We start from the raw sequence: 25359 nt of genomic DNA, 5'->3' as shown, positions 1-25359 counted from the left end.
GGAAGGAAGGAAGGAAGGAAGGAAGGAAGGAAGGAAGGAAGGAAGGAAGGAAGGAAGGAAGGAAAGGAATCAGAGAAATGGAGGGATCCAGGAGGCTATCCCATTTTTTTCTGTGCAAAAGTCTTTATTGCATCAATAAAAATTTGGGTCAGGATTGTCCTTGCACAGCAAGGCGCCAATCTTAGCAGGCGGGCGAGCCCAAAGCCACCTCTGGCCTTTGCTCACCCACCCTCCCTCTCTTATCCAAACAGTTGAAGGAACAACCCCACCCCACCCCCCGCATGTCTGGTGAGGATGGGGAAATGGGCGCTTCCATTCACAAATCTGTCTTTTCTCTCCCACTCTACGTAAACTGGAAGGCGAACCTGGAAGTGAGAAAAGCACCAATGAGTCACCCAAATCCCTTGGACAGACAACACAGATCACAGCAAATGTCACCAAAGCCTCCACTCAGCCTCTGAAGAAAAGGCTGCGTAGAAACCTCACAAATAAAAAAAGAAAAATAACACAACATATTCCCTGGAAAACCTGACACTGACAGCTTCCAGAGGGTTTCTCCCCTCTCCTTCTTCATCTTTCCTTTCCTTCTCTTCCCTTCTTTTTTTCCTTTTCTTTATCCTTCCCTTCCCTATTTTCTTCTTTTCCTTTCCCTTTCCTTCCTTCCTTTCCCTTTCCTCCTTTTCCTTTCTCCTTCCTTTCCTTCTTCCTTCCTCCCTCCCTCTCTTTTCCCATTTTCCTTTCATTTCCCCTTCCTTTTCTTTTTTCATTCTTTACTCCTTCCTTCCTTTGCTGCTTCTTCCTTTTCTTTCTTTCCTTCCCATCCTTTTTTCCTTTACCATTTCCTTTTTCCTTTCCTCTTCCCTTCCCTTCTTTTCCTTTTCCTTTCATTTTTCCTTTCCTTTCTCCTTCGTTCCTTCCTTTCTTTTTAATCTTTCCTTTCCTTTCCCTTCCCTTCCTCCTTTCCTTACCAGCCAGACGTTACAGCTCATCTCGAGATGCTGTGGGGAAGGAATGGCTGATGGGGCCTCCATGGCCCATGCCTCGGGGGTCCTTCAGCGTCTTCTGCGAGCCGCTCCAGGTGGTTTTCTGCGAATCATCATCCCAGATGGTGGAAAACTCCGTATCGCTCATCCATTCGGCATCCCCGGCGTAGTGGGAAGGATAAGCCAGGTAGGGACGGATGGAAAAAGCCTGCAGATCTCGGCTGCTGAAATATTTTTTGTAATCCTCACTGCGGGAGAGAGGAAAGAAAGGGAAATTATGCACAGCATTCACTGTAAAACTATTAAGAAATTGAAAAGACCTCTGGACATAAAGACCAATAATGTATTCCTCAAAATATGTGCAGAGTCTTTTCTTAATTCTACTCTAATCTATTCTCTATTCCATTCCGTTCTTCCATTCCATTTTCTATCTTCTCTTCTTTCTCTTCCTATCTATCCTACCCTAACTTCTATTCTATTCTATTCTATTCTATTCTATTCTATTCTATTCTATTCCTATTCTACTCTATTCTCTATTCCATTCCGTTCTTCCATTCCATTTTCTATCTTTTCTTTCTCTTCTCTTCCTATCTATCCTACCCTACCCTACCCTAACCTCTATTCTATTCTATTCTATTCTATTCTATTCTATTCTATTCTATTCTATTTCTATTCTATTCTATTCTATTCTACCCTACTCTACTCTACTCTTGTTTCATTCCATTCCATTCCATTCCATTCCATTCCATTCCATTCTAGGAAAAAAGGAAAGAAAGTCCAGCTGCCTCTTGAAAAAGCACCCATGTCAAATGTTTCCTGCAACTTTGACTGTGGAGAAGAAGCTGTTTTTCCCTGCCCTTCTGCACTCAGGGACAGGAAAATTACATGTCCAAGAGAAACAGAAATATTTCTAAATTAGAAGCTTCCTTCCTTCCCCCGTGGCGTGCATTTGATCCTGTCGTGATTCTAAAAAACAGCTCGTTCTGCTGATCATGTCAGCGGGCTCCGAAAATCTTCTACAATTCATAGCTCATTAGTCAATTGTCATAAGTCGTCTTCTCCCCAACCAGCTGCAAAGATCAAACTTACCATCCAAGAGAGCCTACAAAAAAACTACGCAAAAGTTTATCCATTTGCTCTGAGGCCAAACCAGATTTTTAGCAACTTTCTCTTGCTCCCTTCCACATGTTCTGCTTTTCTTTTTTGGGGAAAGACATGATCGGGGCTGAGCAAACCCAGAAACCAAACAGAAACCAGACAAAGATCTGCTAGGAAGCACAGCCAAGCTTGGTGCTCTGAATATAAGCCAAGAGGAAAAAAAAAAAACTCAGAATATAAGCCAAGAGGCTCTGTTTTAGCTCGTGCTACACACACAAATTGCTTTTGCATACAGTCTGGAAGGAAAGCCAAATGGCTTGGCTGGGAGCCTTACAAGCTGGAAACTCCAAGAGTTTTCCCTGCTCAAATGTTACTCGTTCGAGCAGTGGGGAGCCCCTTTGGTTGACAAGATCTCTTCTTGCAAATTCGGAGACGCAGATGAATGCCCCCCCCACCCATTTCAGATTTTGGGGTGGAGATATACAGAGATACAAAATGTAGGGCTACTCTAATTCTATTTTCCATTCTTTTCTATTCTGTTCTGTTCTAATCCAATTTAATCTCTATCTATTCTATTTTCTGTTCTATTCTGCTCTAATTCTATTCTGTTCTATATACTCTAATTCTATTTTATATTCTTTTCTGTTCTGTTCTAATCCAATCTAATTTCCTATTCTATTCTATTCTATTCTATTTCTATTTCTATTTCTATTTCCATTTCTATTCTATTCTATTTTCTGTTCTGTTCTGTTTTCTGTTCTATTCTGTTCTGTTCTGTTCTAATCTAATCTAATCTCTATTCTATTTTCTGTTCTATTTTATTCCATTCCATATTTTCTATTCTATTCTATTCTATTCTATTCTATTCTATTCTATTCTATTCTATTATTATGTTCTGTTCTATTTTTTGTTCTATTCTGTTCTGTTTTGTTCTAATCTCATCTCATCTCTATTCTATTTTCTGTTCTATTTTATTCCATTCCATATTTTCTATTCTATTCTATTCTATTCTATTCTATTCTATTCTATTCTATTCTATTCTATTCTATTCTATTCTATTCTATTCTATTCTATTCTATTCTATTCTATTCTATTCCTATCCCTATCCTAGAAACAGGCTAGAAACTCAGCCAGCCAAAGAAACAGCCCAAGCCAGGCATTCACAAATGACATCAGCGCTCAGAAATGAGGCTGCTGGTTAAGGACAGCCAGTCCGATTTTGCAATGCTCTACATCTGTCCTCCAGATGACTCATGACTGCAAGTGCCACGGTTCCCAAACGGGCTGTGTGTGCGTAAAAATCCATCCCCCCCCCACCCACCCTCTTAATTCCACCTCTGTGCCACCAGCAACATTAGCTCAGGGTTTGCTTAGGTAATTTTCTGGCATGGTTTTTGCTAAAATAACTTTTTAAAAAATAAATAGTTGGACCGACTGTTCCACTTCTGACCTTCGCAGGGAAGAGTGTGTGAAAACCAAGAGGGGAAAAATAGGAGCTGCTATAAGATGTTGGGAGTTGCTTTTTGACTGGAGTGGGCACTTTGGATTCAGGAAATGGTTTCTCCAAAAAAAAAGAGGTCTAAATTTTAACAAATGCAAACTTCCCATCTCTAAGAAGTTTTTTTTTTAAAAAAAAAAGCAGACTAGAAATTGACATCGTGCAAACCAAAATGGTGGGTTCCGTCCATTTTGGGTGAGGAGAGGGGCAAACCCTTACTTGGGGTGTTTGTCGTACATAATGGGCAGGAATTCATCCACAGGCAGGATTTTAGAGAGGGGGCGTGCCTCGATCAGCTTCTGAGCCCCCCGTCGTGAGAGGACATAGGCCAACGTCCAGTAGGAATATTCAGGCACCACCAGATTAGGGATTTCTGTCACGGCTTCCTCCTTCTCGTTGACTTGTTTCCTGCTCAAGTAGCTGAAAAGAGAGAATAACAGAGTTGGAAGGGACCTTGGAGGTCTTCTAGTCCAGCCCCCTGCTCAAGCAGGAGGAACCTACGCCATTTCAGATAAGTGGCTGTCTAGTTTCTTCTTAAAAACCTCCAGTGATTGAAGCACTCACAACTTCTCAAGGCAAGCCTGGTCAATTGCTCTCACCATTAGCAAATTCCACCTTTGTTCTAAGTTGCTTCTCTCCTTGATTAGTTTCTATCCATTGCTTCTAATATAATAATAATAATAATAATAATAATAATAATAATAATAATAAGAAGAAGAAGAAGAAGAAGAAGACATACATCAGCTCCCAATCGAGTTGCGTCTGCTCCAACTCATCCATCAGCTTCAAAAGGCGCCTCTTGAAATAAGCCTCGAATCGGATGTCGTCTTCTAAGACAAGGGATTTCTCCAGCCCTCTCTCGACGATCTGAAAGACACCCGCAGGAATCTCCGTTTAAAGGGTCTCCTTTAAATGGAGGGGTTGGACTAGATGACCTACGAGGTCCCTTCCAACTCTGTTCATCTGTTAAATCAGAGGAGAGGGTCTATCCCAGCCCTCTCTCGACGATCTGAAAGACACCCGCAGGCATCTCCGTTTAAAGGGTCTCCTTTAAATGGAGGGGGTTGGACTAGATGACCTACGAGGCCCCTTCCAACTCTGTTCATCTGTTAAATCAGAGGAGAAGGTCTATCGTAACGTTTCTGCTTTCCTTTCGTGCTGTGCCTGCTCCAAGGGTCAAGCAGAAAATCGGACCGATTAGAAATCCACCCGTCTCTGCTTGAAGAGAGGAATTATGGGTCGTCCTCAACTTACAATGTTTCATTTAGTGACCGTCCTAAAGTTACGACGGCACCAAAGAAAAGGTGACTTAGGGACTTGGTTTCCACCACGTACGACCATTGCAGCATCTCAAAATTCAGCCGCATGGCCACTGACTCGTATTTATGACGGTGGCAGCGTCCCGGGGGGGTGGTCCCATTTTGCAACCTTCTGACTATTTACTTAACAACTGGGTGACTCATTTAACTGCAGTGACTCACTTAATAAATGTGGCAAGGTAGGTCGTAAAACGAGGCAAACTCACTCACTGTCTCACTGAACAACAGAAATCTTATGCTCAATTGTAGTCGTAACTCGAGGACTAACATTGAAGTTTGTTTTGGGAGCCCTGCCGGAGTGAAATCTGAATTATCACATTTTTTTTAATATATATATATATATATATATTATTTTTATATACAAAAAATCCATTCCATTTCAATCGTGCATCAATTAGGTGCATATTTCAAATTACTTGTCCGTTATTAATAATATTATTCTTATTCGTCTTAACAACATAACAATAATCACATTCCTATATACATAATATAAATGAAATACAGTATATCCATTGCATTAATTCCTCTTATTACTTTATAGATACTTCTAATCCCTTTTAGTTTGTTCTATTTTCTATCCATTGGTAAAACAAATCCCATATAATATTCAGATTCTTCTTTTTCTTTAATTTCTAGTGTCAATCTATTCATTCCTGCACATTCAAATATTTTTTTTCAATTATTTTCTCTTCTATTGGTATCTTATCACTCTTCCAGTTTTGGGCAAATACAATTCTAGCCACTGTTAAAAAATGTATAATTAAATAAGTCTTCTCTTTCCTATAGCCTTCTGGTACCATTCCTAGTTAAAAAAAATAAAAAAATTCAGGCTTCAAATCTATGTCCGAATTATAACGTTTAATGCTTAATAAATGGGAGGGGGGAAATGATGAAATACACCAGGAATAATCTTTATTAGCCACCATTTTCCCCCCTCAAATTAAAACATCCTTTGAAATTAAGTCATGTTTCGTCCTGGTTTCTTCTTCATCCTGGTCACCAGGATGGCCTGGAAGACCAAGGATGGTGCTCGGTCTCAACCAGGAAAGACAAACCAGTTTAAACCTGGATCTTACCTCTTTCCAGACACGGTGGTGACTGAGGAAACAACCAACTTCTCCTTTGGTCAGCGTCCTTCCTGAAAAGGGGTCATAATATCCTTCCAGTAAGTTCACGCCGAGTTTCTTGATGCTGCTGCTATTCAGGGACCTGACAGAGAAAAAGAAAGAAAAAAATAAATAAATCAAAATATTGTAGTAAGAATTGAGGGAAAAGACATCCATATTTAGCCCAAATCAGAGAAAATTGTGAGATTTGGAGACATTGGGAAGGCATCGGTGCCCCGAGCTACTCTTTTTACGGGTAGACTGCTCCTGAAAGTGGAGGCTTTGTCGTGGACAAAAGGTTTTAGCCTTGGGATTCAAAACTCTAAAGTGGGTCTCTGGGAAAGGTGGCCCAAAAGCCCGGGATTGGGAAAAGACAACGCAACCCATCAGCCACCTTCCGTCTACGGCGTCGACCACCGAGGGGGCGATTTCCAGCTCGAAGAGAGACTCCAGCATGCGTTGCCGTCGGTCTGCACGTCGAGCCAGGTTGATGAGAAACACCTGTGAGGCGAGGTGGGTGGTGGGTGGGTGATGAGACATTTGTCTAAAGGGTCTTTAGAGGGCATCTAGTCCAACACCCCCACCACCCCGGCTGCCCAGTGCAGACAAATCAGCTTGTTGTTCTTTCCCTCACCTCATCAAACCCGATCTTGGTGGGGTGTTTTGGGGGGACGTAGAGGTGCGTGGAACGGGCCATCGGAGGCCCATCGACTGCAAGGGAGGAAAACAAGAGAGGAAACTGTCACCCTTCCAGAGTTTAAATTTTGTTTTCCTCTTTGTTCTTTCTTTTGTCCTTTTGTCTTTCTTAGAAAGCTTGAGAAGGGAGGGAGGGAGAGAAAGAAAGAAGGAAAGGGAAAAAGGAAAGAGAAGGGGAAGGAGAAAGAAAGGGAGGGACAGAGGAAGGAAGGAAGGAAGGAAGGAAGGAAGGAAGGAAGGAAGGAAGGAAGGAAGGAAGGAAGGAAGGAAGGAAGGAAGGAAGGAAGGAAGGAAAGAAGAGAAGGACAAGACAAGGGGGAGGAAGGAAAAAAGGAATGGGAGGGGTGAGGGAGGAAAGAAAGAAGAATGGAGGAAATGAGGAAGGGAAGAAAGGAAGCAAGGAGGGAAGGAGAAAAGAGAGAGAAAGAAAAAGAGAAAAAGAAAGGAAGGGAGGAAAGGGGGAAGGAAAGGAAGGGAGGGAAGGAAGGGAAAAGGAAAGAGAAGGGGAAGGAGAAAGAAAGGGAGGGACAGAGGAAGGAAGGAAGGGCAAGGCAAGGGGGAGGAAGGAAAAAGGAAGGGGAGGGGAGGGAGGGAAGAAAGAAAGAAAGAGGAAGGAGGAAATGAGGAAGGAAAGAGAGAAGGAAAGAGAAAAGAGAGAGAAAGAAAGAGAAAGAAAGGGAAGGAGGAAAGGAGGAAGGAAAGGAAGGGAGGAAGGGGGGAAGGAAGGAAAGGGAAAAAGGGAAGAGAAAGGGGAAGGGGAAGTAGAAAGGGAGGGACAGAGGAAGGAAGGAAGGAAGGAAGGAAGGAAGGAAGGAAGGGAGGGAGGGAGGGAGGGAGGGAGGAAAGGGGAGGTAAGGGTAAGGCAAGGGGGAGAGGAAAAAAGGGAGGGAGGGAGGAAAGAAAGAGGAATGGAGGAAAAGAGGAAGGGAAGAAAGAAAGAAAGAAAGAAAGAAAGAAAGAAAGAAAGAAAGAAAGAAAGAAAGAAAGAAAGAAAGAAAGAAAGAAAGAAAGAAAGAAAGAAAGAAAGAAAGAAAGGAAAAGAAAAGAAAAAAAGAGAGAGAGAAAGAGTGACTTCAACTTTTTTCAATGCAGTAAGATAGAAAAACAAAATAAAACGAAGTAAAAATCCACCGTCGGTGTTTTCCTTTACATTTCCCACCAGTTAAAGCCCTTTGCAAAATCCCAACGCCATTTCAGTCCTCAAAACCTAAAACCGACATTAGAATTAGAAGAACTTTCTTGTCATTGTACAAGTACAACGAAATTGTGGATGCACCCCAGCAACTGTTAAAATAAAACCAAAGTACTTTGGTTATTTTACAATAAAACCAAAGCACTTAAAAATGAAGAGAAGAAAGATAGAGTACCCGCGTCTCCATTTGCAATTTGAGAGTGCAATATCTACGCATACACACAAAATAGACCTCCAACACTGACTGTGACGCTTCGCCGAGTATAATACACAAGAGATGGATTGTACTGTGATATGTTATTATACATCTGAACGGGGTATTGAGATTTCACATCTTTCCACATCTTAATAAGGTAGGGACTTCGTGTTTATTTGCGGTTCGGATGGCCCAGGGAAAGAAACTATTTGTTAGTCTAGTGGTGTGGGATTTTACTGACCTAAAACGCCATCCAGACAGCAGCAGGTCCAAAAGATAATTGCCAGGGTGTGAGGGGTCTTCTATAATGGCCTTGGTTCTGCTTTGTAATAAATACCAATTCTTGGTTCTCCTAAACACCCTGGCTCGCCTTTTCAGTCCAGCAAAATAAAATCTCCCCCGTACCCCAAAGCAAGCGATAATCCTTCCCCCCGAGGCTCCCTCTAAAGACACTGGGACTGTTGGGGGGTGAGCCGAGGACGCCCCCCTCTACCCACCGATGGCCTCCAGGACAAGATGCACAAACTGGATCTCTTCCTCTTCCAGCGTCTGGCGGGACCCCATCGGCACGTTGATGTAGCCAAACCTCTCCTGGTTACACAGGAACATCTCCGCTCCTGGATGGAGAAAAAACACGGCAAACCCTCCGACGTGAACTCAAAACATTCCTTTCATGAGGAGCGCCGGCAGCCCGGCCAAAAGTTTCTCTCTCTCAACGTGGACGAACAAATCCGTCTGGTGAGGAGATGAATCATGTCAACTTGGAAAGCATTTCTATGCCCGTTTGAGAGTTGGCAACAGAAAGGGAGAGGCGGAAAGGTTGTTTGAAAGAGCAGTGAGGCAGCTTGGAAATCGAAAGTGCCTGCCGTGCATAGTTTTCCAGAGATTGTAACTAGGCGACTGAAGTTTCTGGACCGCCAAAAACTAATTGGAGAACAGGATTGATGACTCTTGGCTACGAACATGATTGGAGAATGTGATTGATGACTCTTGGCTATGAACATGATTGGAGAATGTGATTGATGACTCTTGGCTACGAACATGATTGGAGAATGTGATTGATGACTCTTGGCTACGAACATGATTGGAGAATGTGATTGATGACTCTTGGCTCACGAACATGATTGGAGAATGTGATTGATGACTCTTGGCTACGAACATGATTGGAGAATGTGATTGATGACTCTTGGCTACGAACATGATTGGAGAATGTGATTGATGACTCTTGGCTACGAACATGATTGGAGAATGTGATTGATGACTCTTGGCTACGAACATGATTGGAGAATGTGATTGATGACTCTTGGCTCTGAACATGATTGGAGAATGTGATTGATGACTCTTGGCTACGAACATGATTGGAGAATGTGATTGATGACTCTTGGCTATGAACATGATTGGAGAATGTGATTGATGACTCTTGGCTATGAACATGATTGGAGAATGTGATTGATGACTCTTGGCTATGAACATGATTGTAGAATGTGATTGATGACTCTTGGCTATGAACATGTTTGGAGAACGTGACTGATGACGCTTGGATATGGACGTGTTTCATTGGAGAATATGAATTACGATACACTCTGAGGGGTGGGGGAAAAACAGGGTCAAGGGTGACAGTGAATTATGTTTCAGAGTCGGCTACACCCATGTCTGCCACATCTATTTGTCTCCGCCCCCTGCCTTTGATCCCCAGAGCTAGGGTGGGCCTTCGCTAGCAGTGGTGGCTCTTCCCTCCCAAGGACCGGCCCATAGATTTCCACTGCTCTCCTCTCCCCTGCCTTCTGCGCATCCGCGCATCAGGCACTGGACCCAGCAGTTCCTCCTCTTCCTCATCAGCCACCTCCAGACCTGCGGGCAGTTGACTCTCCATCTGAGGCCTGACAGACAGCCCAGGCTCCGCCTCTGTCTGTCTCTCTCTGCCACCTCCCTTCCCTCTTCCCCCTCGGAGCTCTCAGGTTGCCTTGATACTGACCCAGACCTCCATCCCAGATCCACCTCATCTGCCTCTGCCTACCAGCATCCATCGGTATTCGTCTGGCTAGCATCCTGTCAGTGTGTGAGAGAGTTGAGGGCTGTTTGGAAACTGAAGCAGTATTTGCTGTGTGAGCAAGGAGACAGCAAGGAGCCTGGGCGTGGCTTAGCTCAACTTTACTGTACTAAAGCTGCTTGGTGCTGTGAAACTGAAACTGAAACTCCTCTCCTCTGCTGGCGTTTTGCATTTGGAGAGGATTTCTTTTCAGGTGGGGAGGGGGAGTAGAACTCCTTAGCATCAGAGCGTGTTAATAATAATAATAATAATATAGGGAATACTCTAAATGCTCTGATGGCCGTTTCGAAGAATCCTTTCTTATTGAGTTCCTAGAAGCCAAGAGGAACCTACATGCCAAATTTCAAGTTTGTAGGCTTTACGGTTCTGGAGATTTTGTGATGATGTGTGAGTGGTATTTTGCCTTTATATATTGTATACAGGTAGATAAACGAATAAAAACTGTAAAATCTTTCCCAAAAGCAGATTATTCTCGATGGTCCCACTGTCTGTGTCCTTACCTGCAACTTGGCAAGAGTAGGCAAAGACACTGATATCGTCGAAGGGCCACGCGTAGGTGGGGTGAGGCGGGTAGAAGGCCAGGCTGGCTGTGTTGTTCTTGCGCAAATCAATCAAAAACGTGGCGAAGACCATGGGCAGAGCAAAACACCCGAGACGCTGGCGATTCTTGGTAGGGAAATAGTCCACTGTCCGTCGGTAATAACCCTGGCGGGAAAAAAGATCCTTCAGATCCACATCCCCTTCGCATCATTTATCCACCAAATGCCACGGAATATATATATATACGAGATTAAACCCAATGGTTTTTTACTCTTCTGATCAGAAACAGGTAGTGCTCCACTTAAGACCATGAGCCCCAAAATATCTGTTGCAAGACAGTTGACATAAGTAAGTAAGTAAATAAATAAGTAGAGAACAAGGGAAGGAGGGAGGGAAGGGAGGAGAGAGAGATGTGGGCAAGGAACAAAGGAAGGAAGGAAGGAAGGAAGCGATGAGATTGAGAAGAAGGAAGGAAGGAAGGAAGGAAGGAAGGAAGGAAGGAAGGAAGGAAGGAAGGAAGGAAGGAAGGAAGGAAGGGAGGGAGAGAGGAAGGGGAAGGAAGGAGATGAGATTGAAAAGAAGGAAGGAAGGAAGCAGGGAGGGAGAGAGGAAGGAAGGAAGGAGAGATGAGATTGAGAAAAAGGAAGGAAGGAAGCAGGGAGGGAGGGGGAGAGGAAGAAAAGGAAGGAAGATGAGATTGAGAGGGAGGGAGAAAAGAAGCAAGCAAGCAAGGAAGCAGGGAGGAAGGGAGAGAGGAAGGGAAAGAAGGAAGGAGATGAGATGAGATTAGGAGGAAGGAAGGAAGGAAGGAAGGAAGGAAGGAAGGAAGGAAGGAAGGAAGGAAGGAAGGAAGGAGGGAGGGAGGGAGGGAGGGAGGGAGGGAGGGAGGGAAGGAACAAAGGAAGGAAGGAAGGAAGTTGAATATAGGAGTTTTGTCCCATTTTACAACGTTTCCTTCCACAGTTGTTAAGCGTTACACTGCAGTTGTTAAGTTAGAACACATTTGTTAAGTGCATCTGGCTTCCCCATTGCCTTTGCTTGCCAGAACGTTGCAAAAGGAGAATCACATAACTCTGGGACATCTCAACTGCCATAAATATGCCTCAGTTGCCAAGCCTCTGAATCATGGGGATTCTGCAACAGTCAGGAGTATGGAAAAGAGTCATAAATCACTTTTTTTTTCAGTGCCATCCATTGATGGGTCACTAAACGAGCTGTTGTAAGCCAAGGACTACCGTATCTGTGTTCAAACCGGCCTGCTTACCTGCGGGGTGATCCCACACCAGAAATTAGAATAATACGTCTGGGAATCCATCATGGGGGCGACAACCGATTTGTTTTGTGCAATGAGGAACTTCAGGGTTTGATTGTTGGTCAGGATGCTGTCAGTGTCGGCAAACTAGGAGCAAAAGACACATACCAGCTCAGTCAGGGAGGAGGAGGAGGAGGAAAAGGAGGAGGAAGAGGAGGAGGAGAATTTTGGCGCTCTCTGACCTTGGCTGTTTTTTTGCAGACATTTCATTACCCAACTAGGGAATATCATCAGTGCTGTTAGGGATAACATTGTTTACCCTAACTGGTTTGGGTAAAAAATAATAAATAAGTTATCATGGTTTGTTGGTTAAAGTGTGTGTAACTTTAACTACAAGAATGTAATTAAGGGTGTGGTTGTAAAAGCACCATAAAAGAAGCAAGTCAATTGCAGCTCTCTCTCTCTGGCTTAATGATCCCTAATTACTGGATGGATTGATGACTGCGTTTTTCCTTACTGGAACGGAGGAGAGAAAGGAGTGTTGATTTCTCAACGGAGAGAAGAGATAATACAGACTGATTTATTGTAAGTGAACTGACATTGGCTATTCAACACGGACTTTGCAAATTAAGTATCCCCGACTGGACTGACTGAAATGATACATGACTAATGGACCGTTTATTTTGACTATGCTATAATTCCTAATGGAATAAACTATATTTTTGATAGCACAAGCGTATCTGTTTTTTACTGCGTGTTAACTAAAATACAAACTTATCTCACACATTTACCTGTCTGCCTATCTGACTACGCTACACATTCTGTTTAGTTTGTTTTCCTTAACACTTGTTGGGGAATTCAGGCTTAACAAGTGCTAAAAGGGAGAGGGGTGTGTGGAGTGGAGGAGGAGGAGGACAACACCTGTGAGGTCCGTGGTGCTCTCTGAGCTGGCTTGTTTTCTTGCAGACATTTCATGACCCAACTAGGGAACATCATCAGTGCCAGAAGGGAGAGAAAGCAAATCCCAGCTCTTTCTAGCACTGAGGATGTTCCCTAGCTGGGTCATGAAACGTCTACAAGAAAACAAAGCCAGCTCAGAGAGCACCAGTGACCCCACAGAGAAATGCATGAAAACGCATAAAAATCCTTTGCTTTCAAATTCATATTCAAATTTCCTGTGACACGTGGGGCCCCCAAAGTATTAACCAAACCGTGGTTTTTAATGGGATGAGAAGATTCAACCAGCAGACTAAAAAGCAAGGCTTTTGCACCACTCTGTCTTTGGCTGAATTTAGCAGACCCTGGTCAGATTTACCAAAATGTAATCCGCTTTCTGCGATCGAGCGAAAGCCAGGGCTTCCTGCTTCAATCTCATCATCTGTTCGAAACGCGCCTCTGTCCAATGTTTGGGTCCCAGTTCGTTGGGGTAAGATCTAAAAAGAAAGAAAAAACGGGCAAACGAATCAGAAGGAACAGGCCCACCCCACGCAAACTTTTTATCAGGGTTTCTCTACAGCGTAAAATTCCGCGTTTTGCCAGGGAAAGAGTTACAAATATTTTGCCTCCGGAGAAAGAAAAAGAAAATTTGGAATTTTTTTGGTTTTGTTTTAAACATGGCGTGAAATTTTTCTGTTTATCCATTTGGAAAGTTTACAATGGACAGATTAACGCTAAAAATAAAGGAGAAGGGAGAAACGGAATGCTTTTTGACCTGGGACTTGTTTTACCAATGGCTAACTAAGCGAAACAGAGGTTAAAAAACGAAAAAGATTGAGAGAATGTTTAATTATATAAGGAAGGTTTTTCAAGCATGGGAAAGCTAATACCGCTATGTGATCATTATGAATGATATGTATATTATGATTACCATTATGCTTGTTGTCTTTTTTGTTTTTAAAACTAATTGTACTCACTGTTTGTATACAGAGTTTATGTTTATTAAAGAAAAATGTATCAATCAATCTCTCTCTCTCTCTCTATTATCTATCTCTCTATCTCTCTATCTCTCTATCTCTCTATCTATCTATCTATCTATCTATGAAAGTTTAGAAAGAGGCACCCAGTTCAGGGAAGGGTAGACTGCCTCAGTCCAGAGAGGCTCTGTTTCAAGGCCTCCGAGAAACATACCTGGGCTCTTCCACAGATTTCCACACGATGGACCGGTAACGGTTTTCAACCGCGCCGAGCCATTCCTGCAGCATTTGCGTGGTATTGTCTACGTTGTGATCTGTGGTGCACCTGGGAAGGGGAGCGGGAGGACAAAAGAGATTATGGTTGTTCCCGAAAGGTAAGAGTTCGAAGCTCTGCGTTCAAATCCATCCATTTGTGATTTAAAAATAAAAAAAATTGGGCAGCCTTCCCATCAGGAAGCACAAAACAGCCCAACGTATTAAGATGCTGGGGATTTAAAAAAAACAAACATGGTGAAAACCATAATGGCGGATCACAGTTCCCCCTCCCCTCTCATCCCAGAAGCTTTGGACTCCAAGACACATACATCCACTGGCTGGGGATTATGGGAGCTGTCCAGCACATGCAGGGAGCATGAGTGGGTCTCCCTAGTTCTTCCCAATGTCTCACGTTGTTGTGACCTGGCAGTGGCCAGCAGAGCTGGTGGCAGATTTGGATGGTGGGGAGGTTGAGGAGGAACATGGGCCAGTCCTGGAGTCTGGGGAAGGCTCCGGTGAGGGCTCTGTGTCGGAGGCAGAGATGGGGCCAGGGCCGTCCGACAGTTATCAGCTGCCTTCGGAGTTGGAGATTCAGTGGGGAAGAAGAACAGCTGGAGCCTGTTCCCAGTGTGCGTATGCACAGAGCTGCCAGGAGAAGGGAACAATTAAGGAACAAGGGTCAACTCGGGAATAAGGGCACAGATGGACAGTGAATGGCCCCTTCCATAGGGAATAAAGAGGAGCGAAAGGGGGAGGGGTGTTTGCAGGAGACCATTAGTTCAATTCATGAGGGTGAAGATCTGTTCCTGACTCCTTGCCAATTATTGTCTGCTACAGAGTGGCATTTGGAAGGTATCGGCCTGGCAGTTCTCCAAGTCTGTAGCTGTGAAATCTCTTGAAAGACTGTTTGCCGGGACTTTGCTGGAGAGAAATTCCCTTTAACCTAAATAAAAGGGCTTTTATTGGGACGAGGAGTCGGCTTCGTGATCTTGGGAAGGTCTAGGTCAGAACACACGTCAAGGCAACTTTCCCCCTAGTTCTCTTTCAGCATGATTAAACCTAGGATTGCCTCATGCAGAAAAAAAAAAGGTCACCACCAAATGTAGACATCACAGTGCTAGGTCTCCAATCCACAACTTTTCAACAACTGCACAGTGGCACACATGATCTAGCTAAATCTCATCTCAATCTACTTTCTCTTTTCTTCTTCTTCTTCTTCTTCTTCTTCTTCTTCTTCTTCTTCTTCTTCTTCTTCTTCTTCTTCTTCTTCTTCTTCCTCTTCCTCTTCCTCTTCCTCTTCCTCTTCCTCTTCTTCTTCCTCTTCCTCTTCCTCTTCCTCTTCCCTCTTTCTTCTTCTTCTTCTCCTTCTCCTTCTCCTTTTCTTCTTCTTCCTCCTCCTCCTCCTCCTCTTCTTCTTCCTCCTCCTCCTCCTCCTTTCTTCTTCTTCCTTATGATTGGAATTCTGCACCCTCGAATTCTGCTCATTTTCTCTCTCTCTGCACAGGCTGGAAAGTCAGCAGAAGGCCTGCTCTGCCGCAAGCCAAGATGTTCCCTGGCTCAGCCAGTTCCTTGAAATTACATGTTTACTTTCCAAGCGTCTCTCAAGCTGACTTCGGTTATGCCAACACATCAACTCCGAACATATTCCTAGCACGTGGCCCGTTAGGATCTGTGCTTTGTTGCTCAGTCAATTGGCCAGCCAAGGACGGTCTCACCCTTGAACAAACAGAGCGCAAAGCCAAGTAAACAAGACTCTAATTGCAGGATAATTTGAATTATGAAGTGAAGAGGGAAATAATGGGAAGGAGGAGAAATTAAGAATTCCTAGGGAATTCTTCCTTTGTAAGACTGGTTGTAAGAGGACAGATGGACAAAAGTGGGGGGGTTGGGGGATGATGGGTGTTGTAATCCATGCCCTCCGGGGCGGCTGGATTGGGAGATGGGCCCTCTGCAGAAAAGGAGGAAAGAAATTGCCTTGTGAAGAGGCCAAGAGAAAGTGAGGCCCGGATGTTGAAAGAAGAAGAGGAAACAGAATAAAAAGAGGGAGGGAGGGAGGGAAGGAGGGAGGGAGGGAAGGAAGGAAGAAAGGAGAGAAAAGGAAGGAGGAGAGGGAGGAAGAGAAGGGAGGGTGAGGGAGGGAGGAGGGAAGGAGGAAGGAAGGAAGGAAGGAAGGAAGGAAGGAAGGAAGAAGGAGGAAGGAAGGAAGAAGGAAGGAAAGGGAGAAAGGGAAGGGAGGAGAGGGGGAAGAGAAGGGAGGGTGGGAGGGAAGAGGAAGGGGAGGGAGGAAGGAAGGAAGGAAGAAAGGAGAGGGAGAAAGGGAAGGGAGGAGAGGGAGGAAGAGAAGGGGGTGGGAGGGAGGGAGGAAGGAAGGAAGAAAGGAGAGGGAGAAAGGGAAGGAAAAAGAGGGAGAAAGGGAAGGGAGGAAAGGAAAGAGAAGGAGAAGGAGAAAGGGGAGGAGGGAAGGAAGGAAGAAGGAAGGAAGGGAAGGAAGGAAAGGGAAGAAGGAAGGAAGGAAGGAAGGAAGGAAGGAAGGAAGGAAGGAAGGAAGGAAGGAAGGAAGAAAGGAAGGAAGGAAGAAAGAAAGAAAGAAAGAAAGAAAGAAAGAAAGAAAGAAAGAAAGAAAGAAAGAAAGAAAGGAGAAATTACTGTACAACAGACTCACAATCTTGGATCCTGCCTTTCTGGAACTGCCCGGTGACATCCTAAAATTGCCTACATCGCTTTAACAGATCGTACAGATGGGGAAAAGCTCATCTCCTCTTTTATATAAAAACCACCCACCATTCTTATTACATTATTGGATTTGAGTAGTCTACAAGTTCTTAAAAAAGAACCACAAACTGTTTTTGTTTTTTTTTGTTTTTGGCCAGGGAGAAGTTTTGAAACACTGCAAAGGGCAAACTTTTGATCTTTGCCAGCAGCCCAGGTGGAGGTGGAGAGGCAGGTGAGCCATACCTGCTGGGGTTGGGAATTGTACCTGTTTGAGGGACAGGGCCTGGAGGGAAAAAAAACAAATTTATTTGCAGCCTCTGGTTCCCCAAGAGCCTTAGGCATGTCCTAAACCACATACCATAACATAAAACAAGATGTGGCATTTATTTTTTCCCCTCCCAAAAATGGCCTTATATCCATCCCTCTCTCCTTGCCCAATTGGGCCGCAACCCACCACCCTGAAATTGTTGAGAGAGGCCTTGGACTCTAACTCCCATCGTGCTGGGTTGAGGGAGGATGGGAGTTGCAGTCTGTGTCATCTAATCCAGTTGTGGGGAAGGGAGAACTCATTTTGCCAAACCCCGATGGTGGATCAGAGGAAAAACAACAACAAAAACAACAAAATAAAAACCCTTGCAAAAGCCACAACGGGGCAAACGACAGCAAAAGGCACACACGCACCCCCAAACCTGAGTTCTGCACCCCCAAACTAGCATCCATTAACACTGGGAGGGGTGGGAGAAATAGGTTCCCAATCGGTTTTGCAAATCTAATGGAGAAACATACATACCCCCCCCCCCAAAACCACTGTCTTTAAGTGGAGTGGAGGTCTCGCACTGCATCCCCCCACCCCACCCCCGGTCCATAAGGAGTCTGGAAGACACCCCAAAAAGGGACAGGGACCCCAAGTCTTTCCCCAGCCAGGCTCGGCAATGCAAAAACCCTACTAAGAACCTCACAATTCAAGTAACCCCAGACCCTCAATTCATCCAGAGACCCCCCAAAGCCAACTCTGGAGAGAGAAGAGACCCCCTTCCCCTTCCAGCGGGCAGCTGTCCAGCTAAGAGGGGGTATCGGTGCTTGGCAAGGAACCCCCCAAAAAAAACAAAAGACACCCGCTCACCAAATGAAGATGCGCTCCGCGGGAATCCAGCCGTTCCAGGGCCCCCAGGTAGTGGGGCAGAGAGTGCTGGGCATTGCGGGCCAGGATGGCGACCACCACGGTGGGCAGATCTTCCTCTTCCTCCTCCTCCTGGCCGGGGGTCCCCTTCCTCCTTCGTGGAGGGAGAAGGGACCCCAAGGCCAGGAGGAGAAGCGCCAAGGCGCAGCGGAGCAAAGCGACGGGCGGAGGCATTGCGGAGTCCACGGAGGGGAGGAGGAGGAGGAGGAAGAGGAGGGGGCGCGGGGGGGCAGAGGAGGGAGCAGAGGCGGGGGCGGGGCCAAAGGGGAGGGGTGGAACCAGAAAAGGGGGGTGGGTGGGCTTGGAATCGGAGCTGCTTCGCCCGCACCGGGGTCCTGCCCACCGCCCCTCATCTTTTTTCCCCAGCCTAGACCTGTGAACGCGAGGTCTACTAAAACCCTACTCTCCTTCCCATCCCAGCTGAGGATGATGGGCCTTGCAGTCGCTGCCTAAATTCTCTCTCTCTCTCTCTCTCTCTCTCTGGACCCTCGCTTTTGTTCAGTTGCAGGACCGGCCCTCGGCTCCCAGGCTGAGAATCGGTCCACCAAAGCGCTAGTCCTCATGAAGATTTGGGGGGGAGGAGGCGGAGGGAAAGGAAGTTTTTTTTTCTTATTTCAGACCGTCCCTCTCTCCCAATTGTGTCCATCGCAGAGTAATTTTGCCAGGGTCAACCCTGCACACACACACACACACACACACTACACAAGCTACACAAGTTATACTCAGCCCAAACATTGGAAAGGATAAACTGGGAAGACGCTGCCATCTATGGGGATAGAAAAATATCCTTTTCATCTGATATTTGAATTCTGCCTTTTGAATGGAACTCTGTTTTTTTTGGGTGGGGGGGGAGAAATTGGAAGATTCCATTGATCAGAAATGGTGTAGGGTCTCTGGCTTGGGTGGGTGGGGGCAGGTTGGACTAGATGACCCACAGGGTCCCTTCCAACTCTGTTAATAATAATAATAATAATAATAATAATAATAATAATAATAATAATAATAATAATAATAATAATAATAATAATAATAATAATAAAGTGTTCATGAAAATGGCTTTTAAAATGGATCCCTTCGTACGTTGCACGTCTGCATCCCTAGGCTGCTCTAAAGGCAAATCTTGACCCCCAATTAACATTTTACAGCGTTAAAATTATTTGCTCCTCCCTCTCCATCCTCTTTCCTAAGCTTGTGACTTACAAGACCCCAGCGGCTGAGCTACATGTTACACTCAGTCCAGACATGTCCATTGAGATTCAGATTACAGGAAGGAGATTCATCTCAATTTCCGTGGAAAGGATAAACTATGAAGATGCTGCCATCTATTGGGTAGAAAAAAAAATCCTTTTAATCTGATTGTTCTGCGTCTCTTCCAAAGCTTTATGATGGCTCCATAAAGACCAAGAGATTCTCGCTTAGGGATGGACTCACAAGTTTTTTTTTCATTAAAAAAAAACCTTTATTGAAATTAAAACACTAAAATACAAATACATCTAAAAAGAAAATAAGTTTGTACAATTCACCATCAGTCTTTGACAATACAAAAATCTTAACTATTCATACATTTTCAGACATTTCTAATTAATCACATACAAATACAAAAATTAATCTCTTCTTCTAATATATACATTTCATATTCCTACTGTCTATCCATTGATACCAGTTATCTCAAACTGAGTAATATTCCAAGTCTTTCTTATTGTTTAATTCTATAGTGAGTTTGTCAAAGCTCTCTTGCCTTGTTTAGTAACCGTTTGAAGCTAAATAAAACCAATTTAGTGATCAATCCCCTAGGACGAGTGGGAATATTAGATTTGGCTGTCTTTCAGGCACCATAAAATCCTAGGTTGCTTGTCCATTTATCCCCCCCGGTCATCTCTCTCTTTAAAATTTTAGTTACCCTCAAAACTTTTGACTCCGCATATAAAGAAAACCAGTACAAGATGTTTTACCATTGGGCATTTAGCCCCAACAAGACTTGCAAAAATGTATCTGAACTTAAACCCTAATTGTTGAAAAAGGAAACAGGCGGAAGGTACCTTCTTCCAGGTATGGTGGCTCTGCCCAGAAATTAAAAAATATTGGATCATAATACAAAAATGGTTAAATGAAATCACACACTGCTGAATAGAATTGGAGCCTGAATTGATTCTACTGGGGATTATTAAGATAAAATATATTAAAAAATATTTGATTATACATATTACCACAGCAGCAAGAATTGCACTTGCACAATCTTAGAAAATGGCCACTATACCGACAGATTGTTTAATAATCCGTAAAATTTCCAATTGTGCAGAAATGGACAACCTCACTATAGAATTAAACCATAAGAAAGCCTTGGAATATTACTCAGTTTTGGATAACTGGTATCAATGGATGGACAGTAGGAATATGAAATGTATATATTAGAAGATGGGATTAATTTTTGTATTTGTATGTGATTAATTAGAAATGTCTGAAAATGTATGAATAATTAAGATTTTTGTATTGTCAAAGACTGATGGTGAATTGTACAAACTTATTTTCTTTTTAGATGTATTTGTATTTTAATGTTTTCAATAAAGGTTTTTTTAAAATGAAAAAAAAAAACTTGTGAGTCCATCCCTAAGCGAGAATCTCTTGGTCTTTATGGAGCCATCACATCTAAGTCCCTGTCCATGGTCCCTCCCAATCCAAGTGTCCATGTAGACTTTGGAAACAGATCTCAGAAGAAAGAAAAAGAAAGAAAGAAAGAAAGAAAGAAAGAAAGAAAGAAAGAAAGAAAGAAAGAAAGAAAGAAAGAAAGAAAGAAAGAAAGAAAGAAAGAAAGAAAGAAAGAAAGAAAGAAAGAAAGAAAGAAAACTTAATTAGGCTGTCCTTTAAAAAAAAAATAATTCCTGCATGTGTTTCATTGTGACTGCAGAGGGCAACACCACACCAAAACTGCCAGAGAAAAATGTAGTTTTACTACTGAATGGGCTGTTAAAAACAGCCAACAAAGTGAGAAAACCCAGCATCCCATCATCCTGAATAAAATTTATTGGGGAATTTTGCCTAGGGATTCGGCCCAATTTTCAACTTATCAATGTTTAGTGGAATTCTCCCCTCTAAGATACAATTCACACATGCTATTCTCTTCTGAATGAAGGATCTGGATCTACAAAACGTTGGCTTCCCCCAATCTGACATCATCGTCTGCATTTGTGGGACTGCAGCTCCCAACACCCACAGCCAGCCTGGTGGGAGTTGTAGTCCAACATTTCCCAAAAATGCTGTAATGGAAAAGCAGGTTGACAAAGCCAGGACTGGTGGGATGACTTCAACCGAAAGAGATCCATTCAATAAACCGCAGTCGAGTCATGACTTCGTACGATGTCTACATCCAGAATTTTCCTTCTTTTCTTGCACCCCAAAACAAATTCTGAGTTTTGTTTTCCCGAAGCTTTGTTTTTTCCAGACTGGAATATCCTAAAGTTTCCTTGGAAAGCTGCAGCTAAAATCTGAATTAAAAGAATCCTCGCAGGGTGTAATACGAACTGAGAAGTTGACATTTAAGGGTGTGTCCGTCCCCCCCAAAAAAACCCCAAAAGCTTTCCAAAGCTTCCCATCCTGGCTATTCATAGAGCAATCCAAGCATCCAGATTTAAAATATCCTCCCAGGTTTCTGCTAAACTCATCTACGGCCTGTCTCAATCGTTTGCAGTTTTGGAAAAGCCAAGCACTATTTGTGCCCTGTCAGAATCAGGCTATTTTTAGGTAGAAGGGGTTTTTTTCCCCTCTTTTTTTAAAATGCATGACTTGTCTTCTTGTAATCCCTGTTACTCATAAATCCTTTGATATTATAATGCTTTCTCTCTCTTCGGGTACCTTTGCCAGATATGGCAGGCAAAGTTTCATGCCGCGGTGGATATTTCTTTTTTTTTTTTTCCCCACTTCTCCAAAATACGGAATAAGCAAATATAGTTTGCTTTTCAGCCAGGGCAGTTTGAAAAAATATCATTGTGATTATTACTGGCGCAGCCAGCCAGACGTTTTAGACTGGCTTGGGCGTTTTTTATTCCCCTTTTAAGATTTTTCTCCTGCTTGTTGCTATCAGGAGTCCTGTAAAGATAGACTGCCCCTCCCTAAGGAGGTTCAACTCTTGGCTACCATAGACTCCTACGAAGATTCTTCTTGGATCCAACAGGACTCCAAGCCTCACCATCCCCTCTCCAGCCTGGCCTCCTAGCAATAAACCTTAAACGCAGAACATAGAAGGCTGGCAGAGACCACGGAGGTCATCTAGTCCAGGGCTCACCAATCTTTTGGACCTCAGGGACCATCAAACTCATAATTTTAAATCTTGCGGACCAGAGAGCCTGGGAAAATCCCCCAAAAAAGTCTGCGGGAAAATTCCCCACCCCGTTTTCCTACCGATTGATCGTTCTTTATTTGGGACCGCAGGATACCGTCTCTAGCTCTGTTCTCAGGGGGAGAGAGAGAGACTTTTGGCTTCATGCAAGGAAAGCAGCAGAAGCAGCAGAAGTCTTTCTTTCTCTCCCCCAAACTCCGCCAGAAATGAGTCTTTGTGAGACTTGTTGTGCCAGCGCAGCCTCTTGGGGCAAGGAGGCCTTGCAGGGTCCCAAAGACTCATTTCTGGCGGAGTTTGGGGGAGAGAAAGAAAGACTTTGGCTGCTTTCCTTGCGTGCAGCCAAAAGCAGAAGAAGAAAGAAGCAGCCTGATGGACAGGACAGGCGCGTGGAGCGAGTGGGGCAAGTTCCCCGCTCCGCCCTTTCCCCCGCCTCTCCTCACTACCTCGTGTTGTTCGCAATGCAAGCGATGCAAGGCTTGTGTTCCCACGGGCCATGCGGGCGGCGCAGCCTTGTGTTCCTGCGCAGCCTGGATTAATTGCTTTGGCGCTGACATTTCTCTGAGGACCATCAAAATTTTCTCACGGACCACCAGTGGTCCCTGGCCCACTGATTGGCAACCACTGTTCTAGTCCAACTCCTCTACTCCTGCTCAAGGCAGGAGGTCTTAATCTTATACCGTCTTGGTTTTAAATGATTGTCCCGTCTATTTTTAAAAAAAAAAACCTCCAGTGATGGAGCACCTACAGCTCCGAGAGGCAAGATGTTTCATTTAATGAAAGGATATGTGTTGTCACTGGGATAGGGGGTGTACAGAGGGATATTGTTTTATTATTATATTATTACTAGCTGGATGCTCGTGCTTCGTTATGAAACTATGTGGTCGGGCTTAGTTTTGGGGGAGGAAAACAAGGGGGGGGGGAATTCCACCTCTGCCTACCAGCATCCATCAGTATTCATCTGGCTAGCATCCTGTCAGCGTGTGAGAGAATTGAGGGCTGTTTGGAAACTGAAAGAGTATTTGCTGTGTGAGTAAGGAGACAGCAAGAATCCTGGGAGTGTCTTAGCCCAACCTTTCTGTAACTAAAGCTGTTTGGTGCTCTGAAACTGAAACTGAAACTAAAACTGAAACTAAAACTCCTCTCCTCTGCTTGTGTTTTGCAGTTGGAAGAGATTTCTTTTCAGGTGAGGAGGGGGAATAGAACTCCTTAGCATCAGAGCATGTTAATAAAAATAATATAGGAAATACTCTAAATGCTCTGATGGTCATTTCGAAAAATCCTTTCTTAGTGAGCCCCTAGAAGCCAAGAGGAACCTACGGGCCAAATTTCAAGTTTGTAGGCTTTACGATTCTGGAGATTTTGTGATAATGTGTGAGTGGAATTTCGCTTTTATAGAGAGAGATTATTTTACTATTTTATTATTTTGATGATGTTTTTACATTCATGTAAGCCGCCTCAAGTCACCATGGGTGAGTAGGCGGCAATATAAATTTTCTAAACGGAAATAAATAAAGGCTCAATTTAACCCTGGAAAGGATCGGTGTTAATGTCGTATTTAGCTCGCTTGCTCACCCCACTTTTCTCAAAAGCAAAGAAATAGGATAAAATAGAAATTCTCTCCAGCTGGAGGAATAAAGTTGGAATCCATTCCTATCTGACACAGGTCCCCTAGCAAGCTGCCTTTCCATCCCTTTGCCCCTACGAGGAAGGCGGAGAAAATTTAAATACATTTAATCCTCGACTTACAACACTTCGTTCAGTGTTTAGTTCAAAGTTACAATGGGCCCTGGAAAAAAAAAAGTGACTTATGTGACCGTTAGAACTACGCCGCCTCCCTGTGGCCAGGGGATCAGAATTCCAGATGCTCGGCAACTGCCTCACACTTACGACGGTCGCAGTGTCCCTGGGGGTCACATCGATCCCCTTTTGCGACGAGCAAAATCGGTGGGCAAAGCCAGATTCACTTAACAACCCAGGGATTCACTTCACAAGCGGGGCAAGAAGGGTCGTGAAATGGTACAAAATGAACGTCTGACTTAACAACATACACGTTGGGCTCAGTTACGCTCCCAAATGGAGGATTACTTCCATTCCCGGATTATTCCCCCCGCCTTCCCTGCGCATGGTGCTTTTTAACTGTGCATTTCATCTGGGGTCAAAAGTCTTCCCCTGTTGTGGTTCGCCGGCAGCTGTGCAGCCGGCAGCGGAATTGGACAGTGGGCAAGAACGGGGACCAGTCAGGGAATCTGGAGAGGACTCAGATGATGTAGAGATGGGGCCAGGACCATCTGGGAGTGGGGTGCTGACTCCAGAGCCTCCAGAGTCTTGCAGCAGCGAGGCAGAGGAACAAGGGGAGCCTGTTCCCAGTGCGCATATGCACAGAGCTGCCAGAAGGCAAGAGCAGCTGAGACAAAAGGGGCGACTCGGAAGTAAGGTTTGGAGGTGATTTGCCCCTCCCATAAGGTATAAAGGACAGGCAAAGGTGAAGAAACCTGTGCAGGAAGCAAAGTCATTCACTCTGTTCAGATTAATAGTTGAAGCTCTGTGTGGACTTTGTACTTCGGTTGGAGTTTTACAGTTAATTTGGCACTTTAGTTATTGGCAGCCATTCAAAGGAGAGAAAGGTGGGTGCTTATCTCGAGGGACTGTTTGGGACTCATTACAGGCTGGGAATGAACATGATTCCCAGCGTTGAAATAAAACAAGAGTTGTTTTAACTAAGCATGTGCTTAATTACGGCCTTCGGAAGCCTCGGTCAGAACACTTCCCTCCCTCCTCACACCCACTACCCCATCCCACCCTCTATCCACCTCCACTGATTCTTCACTCAGGTTCAAAAAAAAAGACACATTTTCTCTCCTTTACGTTTCCTTCCCCTCTCTGTCAATTCCTCCAGTTTAAAAAAAAAAAAGAAACAAAAGCTGTCGGGCAGCGAAGGGAGGGACCTTGGAAACAGGCTTTGCCTGGCCTGTCTGAAGTTTGGGTGGAAAACCCATTTTGGTCTGGAAGGGGTGGGGGGAAAAAATTAAAGGGGGT

At 44.2% G+C, this 25359-nt stretch overlaps 2 protein-coding genes across 3 annotated transcripts in view; one reads left to right on the top strand and one right to left on the bottom strand.

Moving 5' to 3' along the window:
• Nucleotides 1–25359, top strand: part of TRUB2 (TruB pseudouridine synthase family member 2) — a 316494-nt gene that overhangs the window by 188167 nt on the left and 102968 nt on the right. The gene's annotated exons all lie outside the window — the stretch shown is intronic.
• CERCAM (cerebral endothelial cell adhesion molecule) lies at nucleotides 104–18188 on the bottom strand. 2 transcript variants are annotated; one of them, XM_087944072.1, is made up of 13 exons: nucleotides 17934–18188; nucleotides 14058–14168; nucleotides 13246–13363; nucleotides 11943–12077; nucleotides 10639–10843; nucleotides 8586–8705; nucleotides 6639–6715; nucleotides 6399–6505; nucleotides 5975–6107; nucleotides 4319–4446; nucleotides 3799–3999; nucleotides 969–1231; nucleotides 104–365 (listed from the first exon to the last, which is right to left on the bottom strand). In XM_087944072.1, exons 1-12 carry the CDS (start codon nucleotides 18005–18007, stop codon nucleotides 979–981), a joined length of 1662 nt encoding a protein of 553 aa, XP_087800198.1. In that variant the 5' UTR covers nucleotides 18008–18188; the 3' UTR covers nucleotides 104–365; nucleotides 969–978. The 2 variants fall into 2 exon arrangements, with proteins under 2 accessions (XP_087800198.1, XP_087800197.1); XM_087944071.1 differs by lacking the exon at nucleotides 17934–18188.

Source organism: Notechis scutatus, chromosome 15 (genome assembly GCF_049901735.1).
Source record: "Notechis scutatus isolate UNSWTSFEM ecotype Mainland chromosome 15, rNotScu1.2, whole genome shotgun sequence".
Taxonomy (NCBI): Eukaryota; Metazoa; Chordata; class Lepidosauria; order Squamata; family Elapidae; genus Notechis; species Notechis scutatus.
The sequence above is the reverse complement of the archived record's forward strand: the minus strand, read 5'-3'. Positions and strand labels throughout refer to the sequence as shown.